The sequence below is a fragment of the Podarcis erhardii genome (assembly GCF_964252035.2).
Source record: "Podarcis erhardii genome assembly, chromosome: 5".
In the NCBI taxonomy this organism is placed as follows: Eukaryota; Metazoa; Chordata; class Lepidosauria; order Squamata; family Lacertidae; genus Podarcis; species Podarcis erhardii.
In genome coordinates this window covers 16,605,011-16,627,541 of record NC_138509.1, presented here as the reverse complement: position 1 = coordinate 16,627,541, position 22,531 = coordinate 16,605,011, and the positions used below count along the sequence as shown (strand labels likewise).

The 22,531-nt window shown below is 42.2% G+C and overlaps 1 protein-coding gene across 1 annotated transcript in view; it reads right to left on the bottom strand.

Moving 5' to 3' along the window:
* LRMDA (leucine rich melanocyte differentiation associated) overlaps nucleotides 1-19,510 on the bottom strand; it is a 734,468-nt gene extending 714,958 nt beyond the window's left edge. The window contains 2 exon segments of the mRNA XM_081864461.1: nucleotides 4,391-4,491; nucleotides 19,260-19,510. Coding sequence (XP_081720587.1) covers nucleotides 4,391-4,491; nucleotides 19,260-19,289 — 131 coding nt within the window. The 5' untranslated portion in view covers nucleotides 19,290-19,510.
* Nucleotides 19,511-22,531: the final 3,021 nt, after the last annotated feature.

Here is a 22,531-nt window from a genome sequence, read left to right as displayed (position 1 = left end):
GCAGTCAGGCAGATGGAAAGAAGAGTGGGTAGGATTAGGAAGGACCGTGAAGCCACTTGGTCAACAGAAGCTGCACAAGCCTATCTCAAGAAATCCACAAGAAACAATAAGTACAGGCAACAATGACTGCATTTGTCCTGGCCCATCCTAGCAGATGCAGTACTCAGCTTACCAATTTCATTTTTGGCAAAGGCTTTAATGTATAGGTCAGTTCGATACACAAGCCAGCGTAAAAAGCATTCAGGTTAACAGCTGTCACAGCTCTCTTAAGTCCATGGCTAGGCAAAAGCTAAGACATTGTCCCAACATTTGATATGCCCCCCCAAAACTTTCCTTTGGAAAAGTGGGGCAGACACAGTCATTTGTGCAGTTGGCGTCCCAAGCCACAGGACGGGGCAAGCAGACAGGCACTCCTCCAAGTAGGCTGTATTTGCAGAGTTTGTTTATACTGGCACAGTCATCTTCTCACCCTTTTTGACAGGGAAGGAGGCAACAGGCTTGGTTCACTGATTTTTCTACAAGTACTTTGACAAAGATGGGAGGCTCTTCACTGGTGAGAGGCAGAACAGGGGTTACACAAGCCAGCTGTATTTATACTTGGTGTGTTCGGTGACACTGGGGCAGACCTCTCCTCTGACAATCTGCTTGGCCCCTCCCTTGGATTCAAACTAAGATCTCGTAGCATACTGGGCCCTTCCCAAGATCCTGTTCCTCTAGTTCCCCATTTTCTCCCTATTTGTCATCCCCCTCTGACCAATCCCACCAAAGCAATTTCACAAGGCTCATGACGGCATGTGTAGTTGAATGGAAATCAGTGAACCTTGGGCTAACATCCTCTCTTCATGTACAGCAATTTATCATAAGTGGTGAACCACAATAAAAACCTTCTGCTTGATCCTAGTTTGAAGGCAACCTGTAGTGTGAGGAAACCATTGTGTGCCAGATTCATATAGAATGTCAAAGTACAGTTTGCCAAGAAACTGGAAGCCAGTTATGAACAAAATAAATAATTCTAGTTGGTTGTGGAAATGAATAAGTTATATCTCTTTACTTGTTTCTCTTGAACCTGCAGAGCTGCCAGATGAAATGGACAAGGACAATAAGATATGGGGTGGCTCTAAGGCACAAAACCGACAAACAGTGTGACAAAGGGATAAAGGAGTTAAAATCTGTAAAGCCCTATTGGTAGACTGGGAGGGCTGTTCTTATGCCTTGAAAACCAATCAAATACAGCAGCTGAAAAATGGTGTCTGAGGACTTGGAATTGAAACTGAAGGACAAAAAATGGGGGGAGGGAGATTTGGCCTGCAGGGGATTCCAGAGAAAGATGAGATGGAGTGTAATGGTGTTTGCCAATACAAACTTTTTCTATGGTTCATTCAAGCAAATCATGGTATCCATGAAGTTGGTATAACTTGATATAAAAAAGACTCTCATTATGAACTGTTTTGACCTTGGTACCAGTCCTTGTCTTAAACATTTCCAGGAAGGTATGAGTAAATACGCTGACCTCTCAGTAGTTAATGTACAGCATCAGCACACTAAACTTTTGTACAGCAATAAAACTGCTAGCACATTTGCAAAAACTAGACAGGGTCTGATGTGGTTACCAGGAAATGTTAATTTTCACCTCCTGTAAGAAAGATTAGGGTTCCACATAGACAAAATAATCTTCTTCCAAAGGTGAATTCATGATTCAAGAAATATATAAACTGGGTGTCATTTCTCACTAGAGCCATGTCCTTTCACCTTCAAATTTAACAGGGTAAACAGAATAGTAAACAGATACCAATTTGTAGGAAATAATAATACAAAGGAATAAAGGTGTTGACACTTACTCATCCCAAAGACCTCTCTCTCTTCTCCACAAGGTAACACAGATCCAAAATAATTAAACCCCAGATTAGCTCAAACTCCAACAGGACCTTCCTTTTCACTCTTGCTGGACATGGAACAGATGAGTGGCTAAGACATTTCTGTTGCCTGGCTAATATAGGATTTTAATGGTAGATCCCTGACTTAGAACAGACTGTTTACCTCAGAACAGAAAAACACCCCCCTCCCATTCTCACTTTACTTTTAGTGTGGGTACTGTGGCAAATTGTAACACCCACTCTTTAGGCTTTTGGTAATGGTTAGGAATACTTTTTACTCTCAGAATCAAGGTGTGTGTGCTATATGATTTGCTGCCCGCTTATATTGCAACATTGCTGTCTGAAAGCAGCATCCATTTACTCTGTCATTTTCATTTCAAGTAATAAACTAATATATATTTATTTATTTATCTGGTGCATGAACTTCTTGTGAGCATAAGGTCAGTTGTAGGAACACATAACCATAACAGTCACATGTATAATAAAAATCCTAAACCTCTTGGGAGTTTGTATGAGTGCTAGACATGTATGTGGATTTAGACACACATCTTGTAAGGGGTGGATGTACCCCAGTTTCTTGTGGAATAGCATGGATCTGAGTTTACTCCTCTTTCTGACATGCACAGAATGTGTGCATAGAGTATCTGGCACCAACTCTCACTCATCTGACACACCAAGGGACATAGCAGTGCAATTTGAACACCATTGGGTCAAAGAAGCAACACGACCCAGATCATTTTGACCATTTATAACAGCCCTGAAAGAGGAGGGAATTCCCTACTGCTGCAGGTTCCCCCTCAAGTTGGTAATGCAACATAAAGGTAAATTATTCAGTATGGGTGATAAACAAGCATAGAATTTATAGTAAACCTAAAATCTACATGTGCCAGAGGGCACTGTGCAGACTAATTGATAACCCCAACAATCAACCCTGCAGCTCCAAGAAGGGGAGAAAGGGCAGGCTGCAACCAAACCCACATTTTGGATATAACAGAAATCTATTCAAAGAAGGAATCAGGATTACAGTGCTGAAGCAGATGCACGATGAGAAGGCATGATCCCAAACCACGGTTAAGCAAGTCGGGGATGTTACATCCAAACCAGCCCAGATTCTCTTAAAATAGCCTTCTTTAAAAGGAAACATGAAATACATAGAAACAAGTTGAAGGCTTTACTTAGCAGCTTTGAATTGTGACCAATATATACATTAAGTAAAAGGCTTTCCTATCCAAGGAGGGGGGGATAACATGGAGTGGGGAAATATATTTGTGGTTAAGTACTGCCAGGATCAGGAACTAACACCATATTCATGCGTTCCTTCCTCCCTGTGTGTGCTCAGTTTAACTGAACATTTTCTGGTTTTATTAAACCAGTTTGCTGTTACACATCAGCAAGAGATGTTTGAGCAAGAGCTCCAAACAAGGATTGCAAGTAGAGTTCAAGCCACAGTTTGTAGAATTAAGATTGTGACATGCAAGTGCAGCCAGTAAGTTACATATAGCATTGATTAGTGTGGGTTTTCTACTAGAACCAGGGACTAGGAATTCATCGCAAACACTAGGATCCAGGAGATATCATTCTGTAGGTCACCAAAATAATCCACTGAGCCCATTCAGGTGGACAGCATAGTAATGTACGCTCTCCAACTTTAGCCCTACAATGCTGTCTTAAATTATGACTATTTCTGATGACCACTCATTTAATATCCATTCCATGGGGGGGGGACACACTGATTGCACCATTATCTTGCTCCTAAACACACATTTTACTCAGAAGTAAATAACTGTTTTTATGTCCAAGTATTTGTGCTTTGGATTGTAGCCCTAGCCTTCAAGTAAGAGATAGCACTTTGTATCCTGGCATATGTACAGAGAAAGGCATATGAAAATGTATCTCTTAGCAAACATAATTCTGCCGTGCAAAAGGCATATGGAATATATGGCTTTTACCTTAAGCTCCTGTTGTTAAAAGGCTATATTTGGTTGTAATCCAATACATTCCTATTGCTACAGCAACCAATTAGATAGGTAAATTGGCACGCTTGTTCAATAAATACATTTCATATCTGAAAATAGGAAACTTGAATTTAAAAATTATTCTAAAGCAATCCCACCCTGGAAGAGACTCAACAAAGTCTCAGACAGTTCAGAGAACTTAGCAATTCCTGATCTGTTCTGAGAACACATTTTCATTCATCTCTTCTTTCAGCAGAAGCAGATGAAATATAGTGCAAATTTTTTGTACAATGTAAGCTGCATCCATTACATTGCAAAATGATACTTGCAACTGATAATCTCCTCTTCATTCTTCTTCCAAAGAAATATCCAAAGAAAGTGTTAACCATAAACTCTTTTCTGCATACAGACTAGCTCTATATTAATGCACTATTCGTATAATTGGGTAAACAATACATCAGTACAGAAATTGATGACATGTAGTAAAACTAATACTTTCTTTTAAAAATGTGAAAGGTTTCATTTGTGTTGCTCCATGGTCAAACCCAAAGCATGACCTACCTTAACAAGTTGAAGCTAAGATCCAGTCTTTTTGCAATGCGTCCATAGTTTCTTCCTAGGAATGCTGGGATTTCTTTGCAATCTTGACCGATATAAGATACCTATAAGAATTAAGGGCAAAAGAGTTTAGCAGCTGCATGATTTGCGATCTTCAGATATCCATTGCCTTGAAAATCTAGATATGCAGGAAACAAAATGAAAGTATTCACCCAATTGTCAGGACAATAAACTGCTAGCACTGTTGAGATTAGTCTAGCTCCACCTGTCACATTTTGAATCTGTTTTAACAACTTCCATGGTCAGCTCAAGTTGGATATTTTGCAGTTTCAAGAACAACTTATTTACTAAATTGTAATTAACTTTCCCAGAGTTAACAGCAGAGTATCTAAGAGATAGCAATTTTTAGTATCCTGCTTCGTAACATCATTAGTGTAGTGCCTCAGTTTTATTGCCTAGTTTATTTTGTTCAGATGCCAAGCACCCTAAAATTTGGGAGTAAAGGAGGGGGTGAAGAGGAGACAGGCTACATTTCTTAGGGCCAATACACATTAAAGTATCTGCAAAACAGTAACAATTTATTTCTATAGTTCGTTTTCATGTGGTCATAGTACTTCACTTAAATTACCTCAGGATATTACAGATGGAAGAGATTGAAACGGACAGATAACAGCCTGCCTAAAGCCACCTTAGTGTGTTCACGGTTGAGAAGATTTGAATCGAGGGCTTCCTGGGTCTCTTAACCACTATGGGCTGGATTGGATATTACAGAGCCAGATCTTTCCCCTACACCTGGTGGAAAGCAGGAGCGTTCCTATCTTGCCTCCAACACCATTGGCTATCCAAGCAACGGAAAAATGTTTCAATGGGGCCTGCATGCAGAAAATCCAGTGAGTGTAAGCTCAGAAGACACTACACAATTTTATATGAGAAATCAACTGTGTAAAGTGAATCTGTATGCTTTGAATTTTGCACATGTAGACCATAAGTGATTATTTTATTAAAACGTGGATAAACAATGATATCTGAGGTATATGCATGAGCAGCGAGATAAGGTGCTCTCTCACCCCCTGCCATTACACATAGGAGAGTGATCGGTCTGTATCATCCAATCCAGCCCAAGTTATGTTTGTCTCCCAGCTGTTACCTTTGTGTCTGCAAACCTACTGTACAAATGTAAAATGTAGAAACAGTAAATCAAGGCTCTCACCTGGAAACAAAAATGTGTACTCATTCCACACCCAGGCTACCAGTAACAACTCTGCATTAGTACTTTATCATATCTGCAGCTGGACCACGACAATGGGTTGTAGCCAAATAAATTCTACTCATAGTAGATTCATTGAAATTAATGTACCTAAGCAAGTCACGTCCATCAATTTCAATGTGTTTACTCTGAGTCTGTCTACCACTGGATACAACCTAATGGGTTCTCAAACAGAGGTGCCAGCAAAATGGGGGAGAAATCAGGCAGCAATCTTCAGGACAGCTTATACCATAATACCCTATCAGTTAAACATGAACCTAACCGGACGAGACATCTGGAGTGTGGCAAAACAAGAACAGGCCTTTTCTGCAGTGGCTCCCTGCTTGGGGAATGCTCTCCCTAGGGAGGCTCACATGGTACCTTTGTTGCACATCTTTAGGCACCAAGCAAAACCATTCCTCTTCTTCCAGGCCTTTGGCTGGTTAAACAATATATGGCCTTTTAAACAGTGGGAGGTATTGCTTTTGTTTCTTACTGTGTTGTATATTTTTGTGTTTTTATATTGCAAACCACCCTGTGATCCTCAGGTGAAGGGTGGTCTAGAAATTTAAGAAATAATAATAATAGTAATAAATACGAATCACAACTATGTAAGAAGGTTGAAAAGAAACTACTATAGTGTTTCGTACCTCCCAGTGTGGAAGGAAGTTACAGAAGCCATCTTTTAAAGATTTTGTTTTTTGTAGGAGCATTTTTCTGTTCATCTACTTTTGTTTTCATCTACATTGTTTTAAAATATACAAAGTGAGTGTGGGAAAGCAGGCAGGCACGCTGTAAATGTTTCAAATAAGTATCTGTTCTCTGAAACCAACCTTCATGTATTTACAGCCTCCCACCCTGTTCCTTTCGCAAATCGTCAGATACAAAATTCAGGCTTCTGTCACTTTCAACGGCTATATTCCAACTACCAAATTGCTTCTCTTTAACTTCAACCCTAAGCAGGTGTTACATTTCCAGCAGCCCCCCGCCACCAATGCACATTAAAACAAGTTCCTCCTAGCAATCAATGCCTATTAAAGCAAGATTTTTAGTTAACAACATAAAAAAAAAAAATTTCAATCTTTATTGGTTTAAAAATCAACATACACACAAAGAAAACTTAGGAAAAGGAAAAGGGAAAAAAAGAAAACAGAACAAAAAAGTACATCTCTTACTAATAAAAAGTAAAATGGAACAGTACATTGCGAATATACATCAACATCAAAATTTAAAGGAATGCTGATTTCCCATACAGAGCACATATGTTTACAACAAGATGCCACTCTTAATAAAGATAATACATTATTGCCATACATAATAATTTACAAGATTAAAGGAAGTCCAATCTTAAGTTCTCACATACAGCAGTTATTAAACAATGAATGGTGTTGTACAAGGCACACTGCAATTTTATCTTGCCACACAGTTGAAGTTTTAGCGCTTAATCAGAAGCTCCAATGAATCCATATGAGTTCATCCCTCTATAGCAAACCACTTACATAAAGTTTCAGAAAAGGCTGACCGAGTGCTTTTTGAAAATTGATGTATTTGCAAGTTTAATTTGCGATAACTCCCTATTTAGTCTGGAAGAATTTAAGCAGCAAAGCAATGTCTATGCTTGATTCAGAGTGCACTCTTTAAAGAACTTGGTCTTAGGGAGTTCCCATTTGTCTTTTAAGTTTCCATTTCTTCAAATTCCAGATAAGAACAAGAAAATAAGAGTCAGGCAAGTTGTGTTTGGATGATATTTCATGTTCTTCAAAATACAACCTACTCTACATGACAACTTGCCACTGCATCCCCTAACTTTACAAATCACCCTTGTGGTTCAGCTGGTCTTAAAATGATTGCAGTCTGATAATGTAGCACTTCATCCCCTTTAATTCATCCTTGCTCAGTAACTTCATCTGAGAAAGAGATAGTCAACTACAGAGAAAATAGTTTTACTGTGAATACATGAGCTGAAAAAATAAAAAGCTCAGAGTTCATTCTTGCAATTTCCTCTCCCTTCTCAAGGCATCTGTCATCCCTTCCTTTGCAATAAATTCTACTTCAGGACAAAGGCTCGCTTTTAACAGTCTCCAGAAAGCAAAAGGAAGAGAGATTTCAATCTAATTATTTGGAATCCCACTCCAGAATCAGTAAACATTTTCCAATTGTCTGTGCCATTCACCCTAAAGGATCCCAAAGCTATTTACAAGACACATGTGCATGCAGAAGCATTTAGATTAATACACACACAAAAGTAACCACTTCGGGGCTGGAAAAGACAGCAGCATATTTTTATCATCAGGAGAAAATGCTGCACATAAACTCCCTCTTTTCCAGTGTCAGTTTTCAGATTTCCAGTTGCTTGACATAGAACAATCTCAAAGAGCCAGATGTTAGGCCTCCTATGCTTGTGTCAAAGAGGACCTCCCAATTAAGTTATGGTTGAGTAAGGGGTTTGTTTGTTTTCCACATTGTATTTCCTGGGCAAGAACGTACATAGAAGGGGTACAACTGCATGAAATAACATGCTTTTCATAACCAATCCCAAAGCCGAACCTTTTTTGTGTGTATTAATCTAAATGCTTCTGCATGCACATGTGTCTTGTAAATAGCTTTGGGATCCTTTAGGGTGAATGGCAGCAGACAATTGGAAAATTGTTAACGGATATGCTAGTAGGTCTGTGCACACATATGCATATCTTATACAGTGGTGCCCCACAAGACGAATGCCTCGCAAGACGAAAAACCTGCTAGACGAAAGGGTTTTCCGTTTTTCGAGGCGCTTCGCAAGACGAATTTCTCTATGGGCTTGCTTCGCAAGACGAAAATGTCTTGCGAGTCTTGCGATTTTTTTCGCTCCCCCCCCCCTTTTTCTAAGCCGCTAAGCCGCTAATAGCGCTAATCCGCTAATAGGGTTGCTTCGCAAGACGAAAAAACCTCAAGACGAAGAGACTCGCGAAACGGATTCTTTTCGTGTTGCGAGGCACCACTGTACACATATTCACTGAAAGCAATAATCTGGGAAATTAGCAATACTGTACAGTGGTACCTCTCGTTACATACTTAATTCGTTCCGGAGGGCCGTTCTTAACCTGAAACTGTTCTTAACCTGAAGCACCATTTTAGCTAATGGGGCCTCCTGCTGCTGCCGCTGCCACTGCACCACCGCCGCACAATTTCTGTTCTCATCCTGAAGCAAAGTTTTTAACCCAAGGTACTATTTCTGGGTTAGCAGAGTCTGTAACCTGAAGCATATGTAACCCGAGGTACCACTGTACACTGCTTTGAATCTTTACTGGAGACAACTGTGTGCACATAGATAGGGTTGCATTGGCTATGACATGACAGCCATTACATAACAGGAGTTACAGGTGGAGAAGCTTCCTGGGGCAGTCTGAGCTGTATCACTTAAGTGTTATATCAGAGATTAGTCGAGTCAAAAGAGCATCTCTATTCTTGATGTTTTTATGGATACTTTTTGTTAATTTTATTCTTATATTTTCATTAAAACTTACATATTTTTATTAAAGTGTTCATAAATACGTAAAAATAAAATAAAAATATGTTCCGTTTTTAGCAAGGTGCTCTCACCCTCTCTGGGAAAAAAGAGTCCAGCTTTGCCCTCTTAGGAAATGCAAAAAGGTGCTTGATTTAATTAAGGCAATATATGCTTGCCAGCTGGGAATCATTAACTCAGAAGGATAAATTAATGATGGAATTATAGGCACTGCTTACATTAGATATGGCACTGGACCAAAGTTAACTGGGGGTAGGATGCACAGGAGGGGGGGAATCAGTTCACTTTTAAATAAAAAGGACACCATTACATCTCATTACTCAACAGATGGTGACACCTCTGTTAAACATCATCCAGTCCTATATTTAGCGGGCATTGGCAACACACCCTTATACATGTTTACTCAGAGGTAACATCACACTGAGTTCATGGGGCTTACTCCTTGGTAAGTGGGATTGCAACCATAATCATCTTCCTTAGAAGTGCGGGCAGGGAGAATGATTCTACTTGCCATCACACATACACAAGGCTCTTTGGTTGATACAAGCAGATGAAATGGCTGTTTGGAACAGAGTGATGCTAGGTAAACTCAGTATTTTCTACCAACAACCACTGCTCTTCTTGGCCAGGAAGACATTTCATGATAGAGCTGCCACCCTGCAAATGAAGTCCAACAGAAAGTAGTCCCAAGACCTTATGGGGCCAATTCAGTTAGTAGGATTGTACTACCGACAAAATATGTGAGATTAGGGGCTCATTTTACATTTGTTATAATCAAGAAACTAGTTATGAAGCATAAAGTTAAAGAGTAATAATAAAAAAACACTGAGATAATTCATTGTTTGAACACTCTAGAGTACCATAAAAGTGCTATTACAATTTCCCACCACTAAATACATATCCATTTCAGAGTACTTTGTACTTCAAAAGGGATGCATAAAGCCTCCAAGGAACAAACACTTGCACTCCCTGCCACATCCAACCACAACTACCACAATTATATATTCAAAAGCACTGGAGTAAACAAACTTTCTGCAAAACCAGCTGTTTCAAAAATACACGGGGTCACCTAATGTATACACCAGGAAAAAATGCAAAAAGGCAGAGCCAGCCCCCCCAAACCCAATTAAAAGTGAAAAGAAATGTTTATTTCTACTGTGGATTCTGGCCCTGTATAAGCACAACCGAGACTGCAATCCTATAAATGTTGGCCTGGAAGTTGAATTTTCTAGGACTTCTGAGCAGACCTGCAGAGGACTGCACAGGGAAGCTCCCGATTCAAGCAACTATTCTATTGTCTGCTCCAGTGAGCTCAAGTTAGTAAATCCAGATAAAGACAATAGCTAGTTAATAACTGCTGCCACATCATTCTGTTTGCACAACTGAAATTGGCCTGGTGAGGTCCTATTTGAAGAGTGAAGGCTCCACGTGGCATAAAAAACACAAATTTATTTCTTTGACCAAACTGTTTTGTTGGACTAACTCCAGTCCAATGAGAGTTTATAAACAGGTGCTTTAATCTCAATGGCCCACCAAGGATGTCAGAACTTACACACTAATGATGATATTTCTGGCACTGGGGATTTGTTTATTTTTTATGTCCATGATCTTTAAGCATTTAGTTCAAGCCTTGGTTGACAGGATGCTACTCTTACGTTTACACTTATCAGCGCCATCTCCAACTCCTCAAAAGATTCCATCAACAGTGTCTCCGAAAAACAATACACATCACTTGAGAAGACAGGCAAACTAATGCCAGTGTATTGGAAGAAGCAAAGATCACCAGTGTCAAAGCAATGATTACTCAACGTCAACTTTGTTGGACTGGTCATGTTGTTCGGATGCCTGATTATCACCTGCCAAAGAAACTACTCTATTCTGAACCTAAAAATGGAAAGCGTAATGCTGGTGGTCAACAAAAGAGGTTTAAAGACTCTCTCAAGGCAAATCTAAAAACATGTAGTATAAACATTGACAACTGGGAAACACTGGCCTGCGAGTGCTCCAATTGGAGAACAGCCTTTACCAAAGGTGTCATGGACTTTGAAGATGCTCGAATTCAGGATGAAAGGGAGAAATGTGTTAAGAGGAAGGCATGATTGGCAAACCCTCATCACAATCAACTCCCACCCAGAAACCTATGTCCCCACTGTGGAAGGACGTCTAGATCCAGAATTGGCTTCCACAGTCACTTATAGACTCACTGTTAAGACCATGTTCATGGAAGACAATCTTACTCAGCTATGAGTGATCACTAAAGAAGAAGAAGGTGATGATGACGACTCAGGGGACAAAGTAAAGGCCAATGGTTGCGAGGAAGGTACAGATCTTAAAGCAATGACAAAGTTAGCTTGGCACTGCCATGCCTAAAGACAACACCACCACATAACAAAAGCCACCATTTCATATAGCTCTTAAAATAATCTGTTTGAAAATCTGATGTTATTGGGTGAAGCAATTCTGAATATACTTAAGAACTCCAGTTCATAGCATGCATGCTACAAATCAGTGAAATTGCCCCATGAGTCCAAGTAGGGCTTCCATATATGTAGCAACACAAAGGGGAAATGCTAGCATCATATAGAAGTACAGCAACAGAAGTAGTGTGTACAAATGGACCCTGTACTCTGGCACTAGGGAAAATTCACTGCACACACAAGTACTTACATTCCACTGATACTCATGGAATGTAGGTATGTTTGCATTCCCACCCTGATCATTTTTACTTACATGTCCTAGAAGGACTCACTAGTTTCAGTAGAATTTGTCCTCCATGAGAAAGCCCTTAGGTTTGTGATCTAAGTACTTTTATATAGCCAAAAATCAGACCAAGAAAGAAAGCACAAGAAGAAAGATTAGCAGAGACTTATAACAGCCTGAAACTCTGGGGTGAATTTTATCTGACAATTCCTTTAAATTAACCCAGATTAGTTCCAGCAGCTTCTCCACACAACTGCTGTTCCTCTCTTCAGAAGTTGCCTTGACTTACATAGCACAGCTGTGTGGCAGGTTTACTCACAGATTTATTCTTACAATATCCATATGGTTTTGCTTTCAACCATGTGGATATTAGAATATGGGAAAGCTGCCACACAAAGAAGTCTCAGAAATTGCATGGACTTTGAATGATTGGAGAGCACGTCCAGCCCACCAATTTACAAGGTTCAGTGGGCACCAAGTAGACTGAGACGAGCTGTCCCCACCAAACAGGCACTTTGTGCAGGGATGTGCTGAAGATCAGCATGTATTCTAACCTTGTAAGATGCACAAAGTGTTAATGGGTTCTTAAAAATACCGAGTTCCCCTGCAGTCAGAATGTGTGTCCAACTTCACTATGGCCAAAGCGTGAGGCAGGGGAAGTACACTAGGAGTTTATTGTCAGTAGGAATTTGGACTCAAAAGAAAATAGGCAGGACCTCAGTGGTATGCAATTATATGATAGAGGAGCAGACTTTTAAAGCCCTGGAGTGTTTGGTATGCAGATGAGTAAGCCGCAGCTTTATCAGTATCATTATCACAAATCTACAAGTAGGACTATTGACATCTGTTAAGAAAATAGCACCCAAGGCTGCTTCAGAGCAAAATAGTTCAAGGATTTAGAAGTTTGCTCCTTGCCTATATATAAATGATGAAGTCAGAATCTGAAGACAGCAGTCACCCAATGCAGTAAAGAAGCCTTCACCCACCTGGTACCCTCTCAACTGCTGGACTCCAAATCCCATTAGCTCCAGCCAACATGGCCAGTGGGCCAGATTTATGGGAGTTGTAGTTCAATAACAGCTGGAGGACACCAGGGAAAGCTGCAGTAGATTAACCCCACACTTTAAGTTTGCCCACAATGATGTACATCTCACATAAGTATGGCTTGACTGGAGTTTGGGGAGTTTTCACCCAAGTCTAAGAAAAACTCTGCACCATTTCACCAGCTACATTATGCAACTGTGATGTGGAGAGTGGCTTACATAATTTGTGCTGGGGTAAGTCCAGCATTCTGTTCTTACAGTGGCCAACCAGATGTCTGTGGGAAATCCACAAGCAGGACCCAAGCACAACAGCTCTCTCCCTTTCTGCAGCAGAGCAGCACTCTCCTCCTCCAGCAACTGCTATTTGGAAGCATGACTTCCTCCAACTAGGCAGAGCATAGTCCTCATGGCTAGTAGCCATTGATAGCCCTCTCCTCCATGGATTTGTCTAATCCTCTTTTAAAGCCATCACTGCCACCTGTGAGACAGAGTTTCATAGTGTAACTATGAGCTTCAGGAAGAAGTAATAGAGGGTGCTACTCCCAGCACTAAAATGTATTTTGATTCCCACTGAAAAGTCATATCAAAACAACAGCGCAAAACAACCTTGACATCTCTCTGAACATGAAGCTTGTGGGACCACAAGTCCTTCTGGTTTTCTGGAAAGAAGCAGTGCACCCTTTTGGGCAGGCAGGAATTCATGCTATCTGCACTTAACATCTTCAGGTGATGTCTGGGACCCATGCACACAAATATTGCTTATGTCTGTTACCTCCAAGGAAAGGGAGAAGAGACTCCACTCAAAGTTGCAATCTATCACCTTCTAAGACTATGGGGAAGGGGCTCTTTGTTTATTTAATAAGCTCATAGAGAATACATGAGGCTACAGACATAAGACATTCTCCCATATGCCCATGGCCTTGTACAGTACTCAGGAAACGTACAGATGCTCAGGCACACTAAAGAGGTCTGAGGCTTCAGAACACCATAGCCATGTAGAGCTCCCAAGCTGCATTAAGACAGTTTAATACATGCATAGAAAGGGAGAATTTTGGCAGGTAAAGCTTCTTAAAACTGCAGTACCTCGATGGGAGAAGTTGCATCTAAATCCCTTTAATGCGTTAGGCACAGGAGCCCTGTTTCACACCTAGTCTGACAAATAGCCTCATAGGAGAGCATACCAAACCTGTACTCCAGAACTTTCCAAACTTTTCATGTTGGTGCCACACTTTTTAGACATGAATCATTTTGCAACACAGTAATTCAGTTTTACTAGCAAACCAGAGGTTAAACCAACCCCTTTCCAGCCCTGAGGCAAGCATGGGGAGCGTTTGCATGACACACCTACACACTGCAGCTGACACACTAACGCAGGGGTCAGCAAGGTTTATCTTGCCTGGGCTGGATCGGTCCCATGGAGATCCCTCTGTGGGCTGGATTTCGGGCACGTATGAGGTGATTTTTGCATGAGGTGCGCAGACACGATTTTCAGTGTCTACGCAGGAGCGAATTTTGGCACAGCGGAAGTGAATCCCTGCGCTGCGCTGTGCTTCGCCGGTATCTTGGTTCAGGGGCGACTCATGGGCCGGTCAAACGACTTCCACAGGCCGCTTCCAGCCCATGGGCCTTAGATTGCTGACCCCTGCACTAACTTGTCCCAACACACAGTTTGGAAAGCTCTGCCATAATCCTGTGCACACTTACTTGCAGTGTAAGAAACTCAGATATATAAGATAATTGCCAAATGGCACCTTAAACGGAGATTATGGTCACCACAACAGAATGTCTAGGCACCTTTTTTTTGCAATGAAATTTATTATTATTATTTAGGGTTGCCATATTTTGAAGAGCAAAAAAGGGGACATTGTGATGACTCTCATTTTAAATACCACTACTATATGTAGGCTATAGAAGCTGTGATCTACTGCTGAGGGGGGCAGGAGAAGAGAAGAGGAAAGCAAGTCTTCAACCACCAGTCATATCTACGTCTCATCCAGAAAGTATAGCCAGAGACATTTTGGGAAATTTAAAAAAATCCACCCAGAAAGAAATTTTACCCCTGAAAAGGAGGGCATGTCCTAGAAAAAGAGGACACACACCAACCCTATCATTGTTATTATTCCTTTCATTTCTTTACTACTTTATATTTTAAAGAAAAAAGTGGTTTACAACACATTAAAACATCAAATAAAACAATCCAGAATAAAACCAATTCAATTCATATTCGAGCCCATATTTATTTACCTACTTAATTTACTGTAGATAGCAGTAAATTAAGTAGGTAAATAAATATGGGCTTGAATATGAATTGAATTGGTTTTACAATTCAACTGCTGTGGTTCTGTCCCACAGCAGAAGTACTCTAAGAGGTCAGTGTGGTGTAATGGTTAGTGTATTGGACTAGAACAGGGGTAGGCAACCTAAGGCCCGGGGGCCGGATGCAGCCCAATCGCCTTCTCAAAATGGCCCGCAGACAGTCCGGGAATCAGGGTGTTTTTACATGAGTAGAATGTGTCCTTTTATTTAAAATGCATCTCTGGGTTATTTGTGGGGCCTGCCTGGTGTTTTTTACATGAGCAGAATGTGTGCTTTTTGGAATTCGTTCATATATTTTTTTCAAAATATAGCCCAGCCCACCACATGGTCTGAGGGACGGTGGACCGGCCCATGGCTGAAAAAGGTTGCTGACCCCTGGACTAGGACCTAGGAGATCAGGGTTCTAATCCCCACTCACTCATGAAGCTCACTGGGTGACCTTGGGCCAGTCACAGCCTCTTAACCTACTTTACAGGGTCATTGTAGGGATTAACTGAGGAGGGGTGTGAACTATGTACTTCTTGGAGAAAAAGGCAGGATATAAGTGCAATAAAGAAGCTCTTCTGTGCTCACCAGCTTAGGAAAGTTGGAGGGGCCAGCCAGATGGAGATGTCAGCCACCAGCCTGGCATCCAGAGATCTCCACATGGTGGCAATTGAACCCACCCCAATTGCAAAACACACCTGGTGAATTTCAAATATTGCTTTACTTCTGAATAAATTCACACGGGTTCTGGCTTTTAAGACTGAAATCCAAAAATACACTTACCAGGATAAAAATCCCATGGAATGTGTTCAGACTTACTTCCAAATATGTATATAGTCAAACTATGGTAACTGATTCTTCATTTTTAGGGACCACACTTTTTAAATGTTGTGACAAGCAAGAGAAAGCTCAAGGTTTAGTGCTCTAAAATGAATCCTATCCATAATCATGAAAAAATGTTTAGCATGTATACAGTCATACCGCAGAAGTTGAACAGAATCCGTTCTGGAAGTCCGTTCAACTTCCAAAGTGCAGCTTCTGATAGGCTGCAGGAAGCTCCTGCAGCCAATCGGAAGCCGTGGAAGCCCCGTCGGATGTTCGGCTTCCGAAAGAATGTTCAAGAACCGGAACACTCACTTCCAGTTTTCAATCGTTCGGGAGCCGAAACCTTCAACTCCGAAGGTGTTCGGGAGCAGAGGTACGGCTGTATAGTGAAGACCATCAAGCCTATCAAGAAAGAAGGATCAGAGAAGGATTGCTCAACAGCACACCTTATTTACGACAAGAAAATGGACTTTTCTACACAACAGATCATTATCAAAAGAAACAGTGGTGACTATTAGCATAGGGTGTTAGACAAACCTTGTGAAGAACATAGGTTTTTCAACAGCTATTAGCAAAAATAGAACATCCATGTTCAGAGGCAGTAAAGCTCTTTCATCTGGTACAGCAGAGCTCTTTTATGGTTGTAATTCATTAGTTGCTATCTCAATGAAAAGTCTATTCCTCTACCCTCAGATGTTTTTGTAATCTGTGCAAAATGTTTCCCAAAAAAAGGAATAAACTTGATACATAGTTTGTAGGTATCTTTGCGTACTGTTTAAGTATGTTTCTATCTTGCAGAAACAAAGAACAAACACACACACAAACACCTGAAAATGGTTACTACTATGCTGAAAATGGAAGTTGAGGCATGGGCAGTAAACCCCCTTTTCAAAATAAAAAGAACACACATACACCATATTTAATTTCATGACAGCTATGTGCAATTTTATTATTTTCTGTTTTGCAAGCAAAACTTCAGCGTAACTATGTCAGCACCCACAACTGATCTGAAACATGTATCGAACCCTCCCCATGGACACATGGCTTTTAAGTGCAGCATGTTGTAATGAGGACACTGGTAGCATCTGCAGCATAATGGCAGGAATAATAATTAGTATTACCACCTGGGCAAAAGTGCATTCTGCAAAAAGTGTTAAGAAAGCAAGCCTTTCTCAATGGGCTTGCTGGAAGCCCCCTTGGTCCAAATCTTACAACTGTTGTGAACTGTTGTGAACTTAGGCAAGCCACTCTTCCTCAGCCTTTTCCCACCTGCAACAGTCAAGATAAAATAGCTGGCCTATATTACAGGGTTGTTGCATACAAAGCAATGTGTACAAAACTCTACACGTGCTCCTTATCCATACGAGACATGCACAGACCCTTTAGCAGCAATGGGAGTGGGGACCTTAAGAGCATGCTTGGTTTTGATCATTTTATCTGTGGGTCAGAGAAACTTAAACCTTCTGCTAGTAAGCGGAATATGTACTCTGCATCCACAGTGAAGTTTAAAGCAACAGTTAGAGGACATTACCCCTACAGTAAGAGTTTGAGGGCACAGCCCTGTTCCAAAGAGGTGATGTCTGGGAACCCATGAACACAAATATTGCTTATGTCTGTTACCTCCGAGGAAAGGAAGAAGAGACTCCACTCAAAGTTGCAATCTATCACCTTCTAAGACTATTGGGGAAGGGGCTCTTTGTTTATTTAATAAGTTCATAGAGAATACATGAGGCTACAGACATAAGAGATTCTCGCATATGCCCATGGCCTTGTACAGTACTCAGGAAACGTACAGATGCTCAGGCACACTAAAGAGGTCTGAGGCTTCAGAACACCATAGCCATGTAGAGCTCCCAAGCTGCATTAAGACAGTTTAATACATGCATTAGAAAGGGAGAATTTTGGCAGGTAAAGCTTCTTATAACTGCAGTACCTTGATGGGAGAAGTTGCATCTAAATCCCTTTAATGCATTAGGCACAGGAGCCCTGCTTCACACTCAGTCTGACAAGCAGCCTCATACGAGAGTATACCAAGCCTGTACTCCAGAGCATTCCAAACTTTTCATGTTGGTGACACACTTTTTAGACATGCATCATTTTGCAATGCAGTAATTCAGTTTTGCATCATTTCATGACACAGTAATTCAGTTTTACTAGCAAACCGGAGGTTAAACTAACCCCTTTCCAGCCCTGGGAGGAGCGTGGGGAGCGTTTGCACAACACACCTACACACTGCAGCTGACACACTAACGTGTCCCGACACACAGTTTGGAAAGCTTTGCCATAATCCTGTGCACACTTACTTGCAGTATAAGAAACTCACATAGATAAGCTAATTGCCAAATGGCACTTTAAACAGAGATTATGGTCACCACAAGAGAATATCTAGGCACCTTTTCTTGCAATGAAATTTATTATTATTATTATTTAGGGTTGCCATATTTTGAAGAGCAAAAAAGGGGACACTGTGATGACTCTCGTTTTAAATACCACTACAGTGGTACCTCGGGTTAAGAACTTAATTCGTTCTGGAGGTCCGTACTTAACCTGAAACTGTTCTTATCCTGAGGTATCACTTTAGCTAACGGGGCCTCCTGCTGCCGCCGCGCCGCCGGAGCACAATTTCTGTTCTTATCCTGAAGCAAAGTTCTTAACCTGAAGCACTATTGCTGGGTTAGCGGAGTCTGTAACCTGAAGCGTATGTAACCTGAAGCATATGTAACCCGAGGCACCACTGTACTATATGTAGGCTATAGAAGCTGTGATCTATTGCTTAGGGGGGCAGGAGAAGAGAAGAGGAAAGTAAGTCTTCAACCACCAGTCATGACTATGTCTCATCCTGAAAGTTCAAAACGGCTGTAATGAGCAGGAACTGCTCCCCATTGGATGCAATAATAATAATAGTAGTCATTTGAGAGAGCTTTCCCATACCCAGCTTGAACCCATGACTTGGGACAAGGGGGCCTGACGCCATGAGGAGGAAGGGGAAGGGAAATTCTTCCCCTTCTTCATCTTCTCCTCGTTGCGTTGGGGGAGGGAGAGAGAGGTCAGGCGTTTGGGGTAATAGGAAGCACGAGAGAGAAGTTTTAAAGGACTCCAAGCAGAGGCTGAGAAAGGAAAGGGGGGCGGGAGAAGAAAGCGAAACTGAGAGACGCTTCAACGAAAGACGCCCCCGCCCGCCCCCCCCCCACCAACCAAGTGTTTCTGTCAAACAAATAGGGTTAGGTGGGTGAGTGGGGAGGCACTTACTTGAGTTCCATTTACCACGACCCCTGACATCTCTGCCCCCAAAATGTGCTGCCTCTCTCTCCCCACACGCCCCACTCAAGGGAGAGGCAAGACTCCTGAGAGGACTTTTGGCTTCTCCTGAGGTGGCCGCCCCTGGTGGGCTGAGGGGAAGGAGCGCGACGGGCGGGGGAGGGGGGAGGAAAGGAAAAAAGGCGCGAAGAAGAGCTCCTCAGCCTTCCCCAGCTGCGCCTGCAATTAAATGCCCTGGGAGGAAGCCCAGCTGTCGTCAGCTGATCCCGGGGCGGAAGAGCCCGTGCTGACTGAGGCCGCGCGCTATTCCGGGTTCCTCACGTGAGCGAGGCGAGGGGCCTCTTACGCGTCGACCCCAAACCGTCGGGGGCCGAGGTGGGATGCAACTTCTCCCCCCAGGATGAGCTTACCTGGGAGCAAAGAAGCCCCTCCCAAAGACTGCCTTTTTTTTTTTTCCAAACTTGGGTGCCCAGATGTTGTTGATAATTTTTATTAATTTTTCCTTTTTTATTAAGTTTTCATTTTACAATATTTAAATACATCCTTCCTGGATTTTTCACGTTTTTTTTGGCTCATATGAGCTAATCGGCTTCCTTCTCTCCCTCCTCAAAGGTAAAGGACCCCTGACAGTTAAGTCCAGTCATGAACGACTCTGGGGTTGCGGCGCTCATCTCACTTTACTGGCCGAGGGAGCCGACGTTTGTCCGCAGAGTTTTTCCAGGTCATGTGGCCAGCATGACTAAGCCGCTTCTGGAGAACCAGAGCAGCGCACCGAAACGCTATTCACCTTCCCACTGGAGCGGTACCTATTTATCTACTTGCACTTTGATGTGCTTTCGAACTGCTAGGTTGGCAGGAGCAGGGACCGAGCAACGGGAGCTCACCCCGTCGTGGGGATCTTAACCACCTACCTTCCGATCGGCAAGCCCTAGGCTTAGTGGTTTAGACCACAGCGCACCCGCGTCCCTCCCACCTTATGGTTGCATTAATTCTTTGTTGTGGTTGCAGCAGTCACGCCTCTTCCTGATTATATCATTCCAATTAACCAATTAACCAATTTTTATTCATTTTTCAGTTACAATCCAATAATTGCCTCACTATAACAATACCAAATTATAATGCAATTACTAATACCAATAATAAAAATACTGTATTATATAATTCAGGTCCACACACACACCCGTGTGCTATATTTGATAGTTTGATTATTTTCTTTATTTCTGCATTCCAAAATCTTACTAATTTCAATTACATTCCGGTCAAAATAATAATCCCTTATGCAACAACTGCAATATTAATAACTTCCATTCGTGCTTGACACATTAAATGATTTATAGAACTACAAGTGAGGCACTCAAACTATATCCTTGTTCTTCCTGTGTGTGGCACTTATTCTGTCCGTGGTAATTCTTCCTGTCCTTGTAAAATGTTATGTCTATCTTTTCCCGGTTGTTGTTGTTCTCCATCAGATGTTGTTGGGCTACAATGCCCATCATCCCTGACCACTGGTCCTGGTAGCTAGGGATGATGGGAGAGCCAGTGTGGTGTAGTGGTTAAGAGCGGTGGGCTCGTAATCTGGGGAACCGGGTTCGCGTCTCCGTTCCTCCACATGCAGCTGCTGGGTGACCTTAGGATAGTCACACTTCTTTGAAGTCTCTCAGCCTCACCCACCTCACAGAGTGTTTGTAGTGGGGGAGGAAGGGAAAGGAGGTTGTTAGCCGCTTTGAGACTCCTTCAGGTAGTGATAAAGTGGGATATCAAATCCAAATTCTTCTTGTAGTCGAGCAACAGCTAAGGGACCCATGTTTGAGAAACGTTTTGGAGTCTAGCCCATTCCCCCCCAAAAAAACTTGGGTCTCCAGCTGTGGTCGAGCTGCAACTCCCATGATCTCTAGAGAGCAGGACTCAGTGGTCACGGATGATGAGAGTTGTAGTCCAAACACAGTTGGAGTCCCAAGTTTTGGAAACAGTAGTCTAGCCCTTGCAGCTGCTTCCACTGACACATTGCTTGCTGTTAGGACACAGGAATAGATTAAGGCTGAGAGAGATACTGGGTGGTCTTGCATCAGCCAGTGAGCTTCATAACTGAGTGGGGATTTGAACCCAGGTTCCATTGGCCCAAGTCTAACACACTTCCATACTGTCACATTGTCCTCCTGAAACCAAAAGGGGTTGTAGCCAGAGAACGAGCTGGAGCTTGGAAAAGCACTGGAAAAAAGTTGGAGCTGGGAGAGATACTCCTGCCTGAACCCCTGGAGAGCTGTTGCCAGCCAGTGTAAACAGAACTGAGCTAGAGGGACCGATGGATCTGACTCAGAATAAGTAAACTTACTACACTCCTATTGTTACAGAGACAAAAGTAAGGGAAGATTGGTCTCCAGTCACAGAACAAGCACTACTAGAAATGCACCTGCAAGGGAGGATTAGCCTGGATTTAAGCTAGGTTTAAATGCCTCTTAATAACTTGCCTCTGAACTACAACACCATCAACCTAAATTCCTTTTCATGATCCTCTGTACATTCGCCTGTTCTTGTGTGTGTAGTCCAGGCATGGGGAACTTGTGGTCCTCCAGATGTTGGACTATAGCTCTTAAAATCCTTGGCCGTTGGCGATGCTGATGGGAGCTGGAATCCAAGAACACCTGGAGGGCCATAGGTTTCCCATGCCCGAATTAGCCTATGTTATTGTAAGCTCGCGACCAGGTCTGTGCTTTTTATTTTAGTTGTGCTGTGCCTAGCTATTAACATCATTTTAATATTCAATTCAATGGTGCTTATGCAGAACTTTCTAGTGGCTTGTGTGCCACAGATCATCCTGTCACTTGGCCAACCGAATAAGCAGATAGCTCAGTTGGTAGAGCATGAGACTCTTAAGGTCAGGGTTGTAGGTTCAAGCCCCATGTTGGGCAAAAGATTCCTGCATTGCAGGGGGTTAGACTAGATGCCCCTCGTGGTCCCTTCCAGCTCTACGCTTCTATGGTTCTATGGGTCAACCTTAATGGCACCCAACATTCACCAGCTGCAGTGCAGGTTTAACCTTGCCTCATGGAATAGTTACTTGTGGTCTGACAGCATTTTGTTTTTGTATGTTATTAATACCGAGTCACCTGATTGTGATGTGGTTTGCAAGTGGTTGCTAAAATTTTTAATCCACCCCATGCACTTCTGTGCAGGACCAGCCTGCCCAATGGACAAAGTAGACATTTCACAAAGGGTTTAGGAAGGTGGGGGGTGAGAGAGAGGAGGAGGTGGAGGGAGAGTGG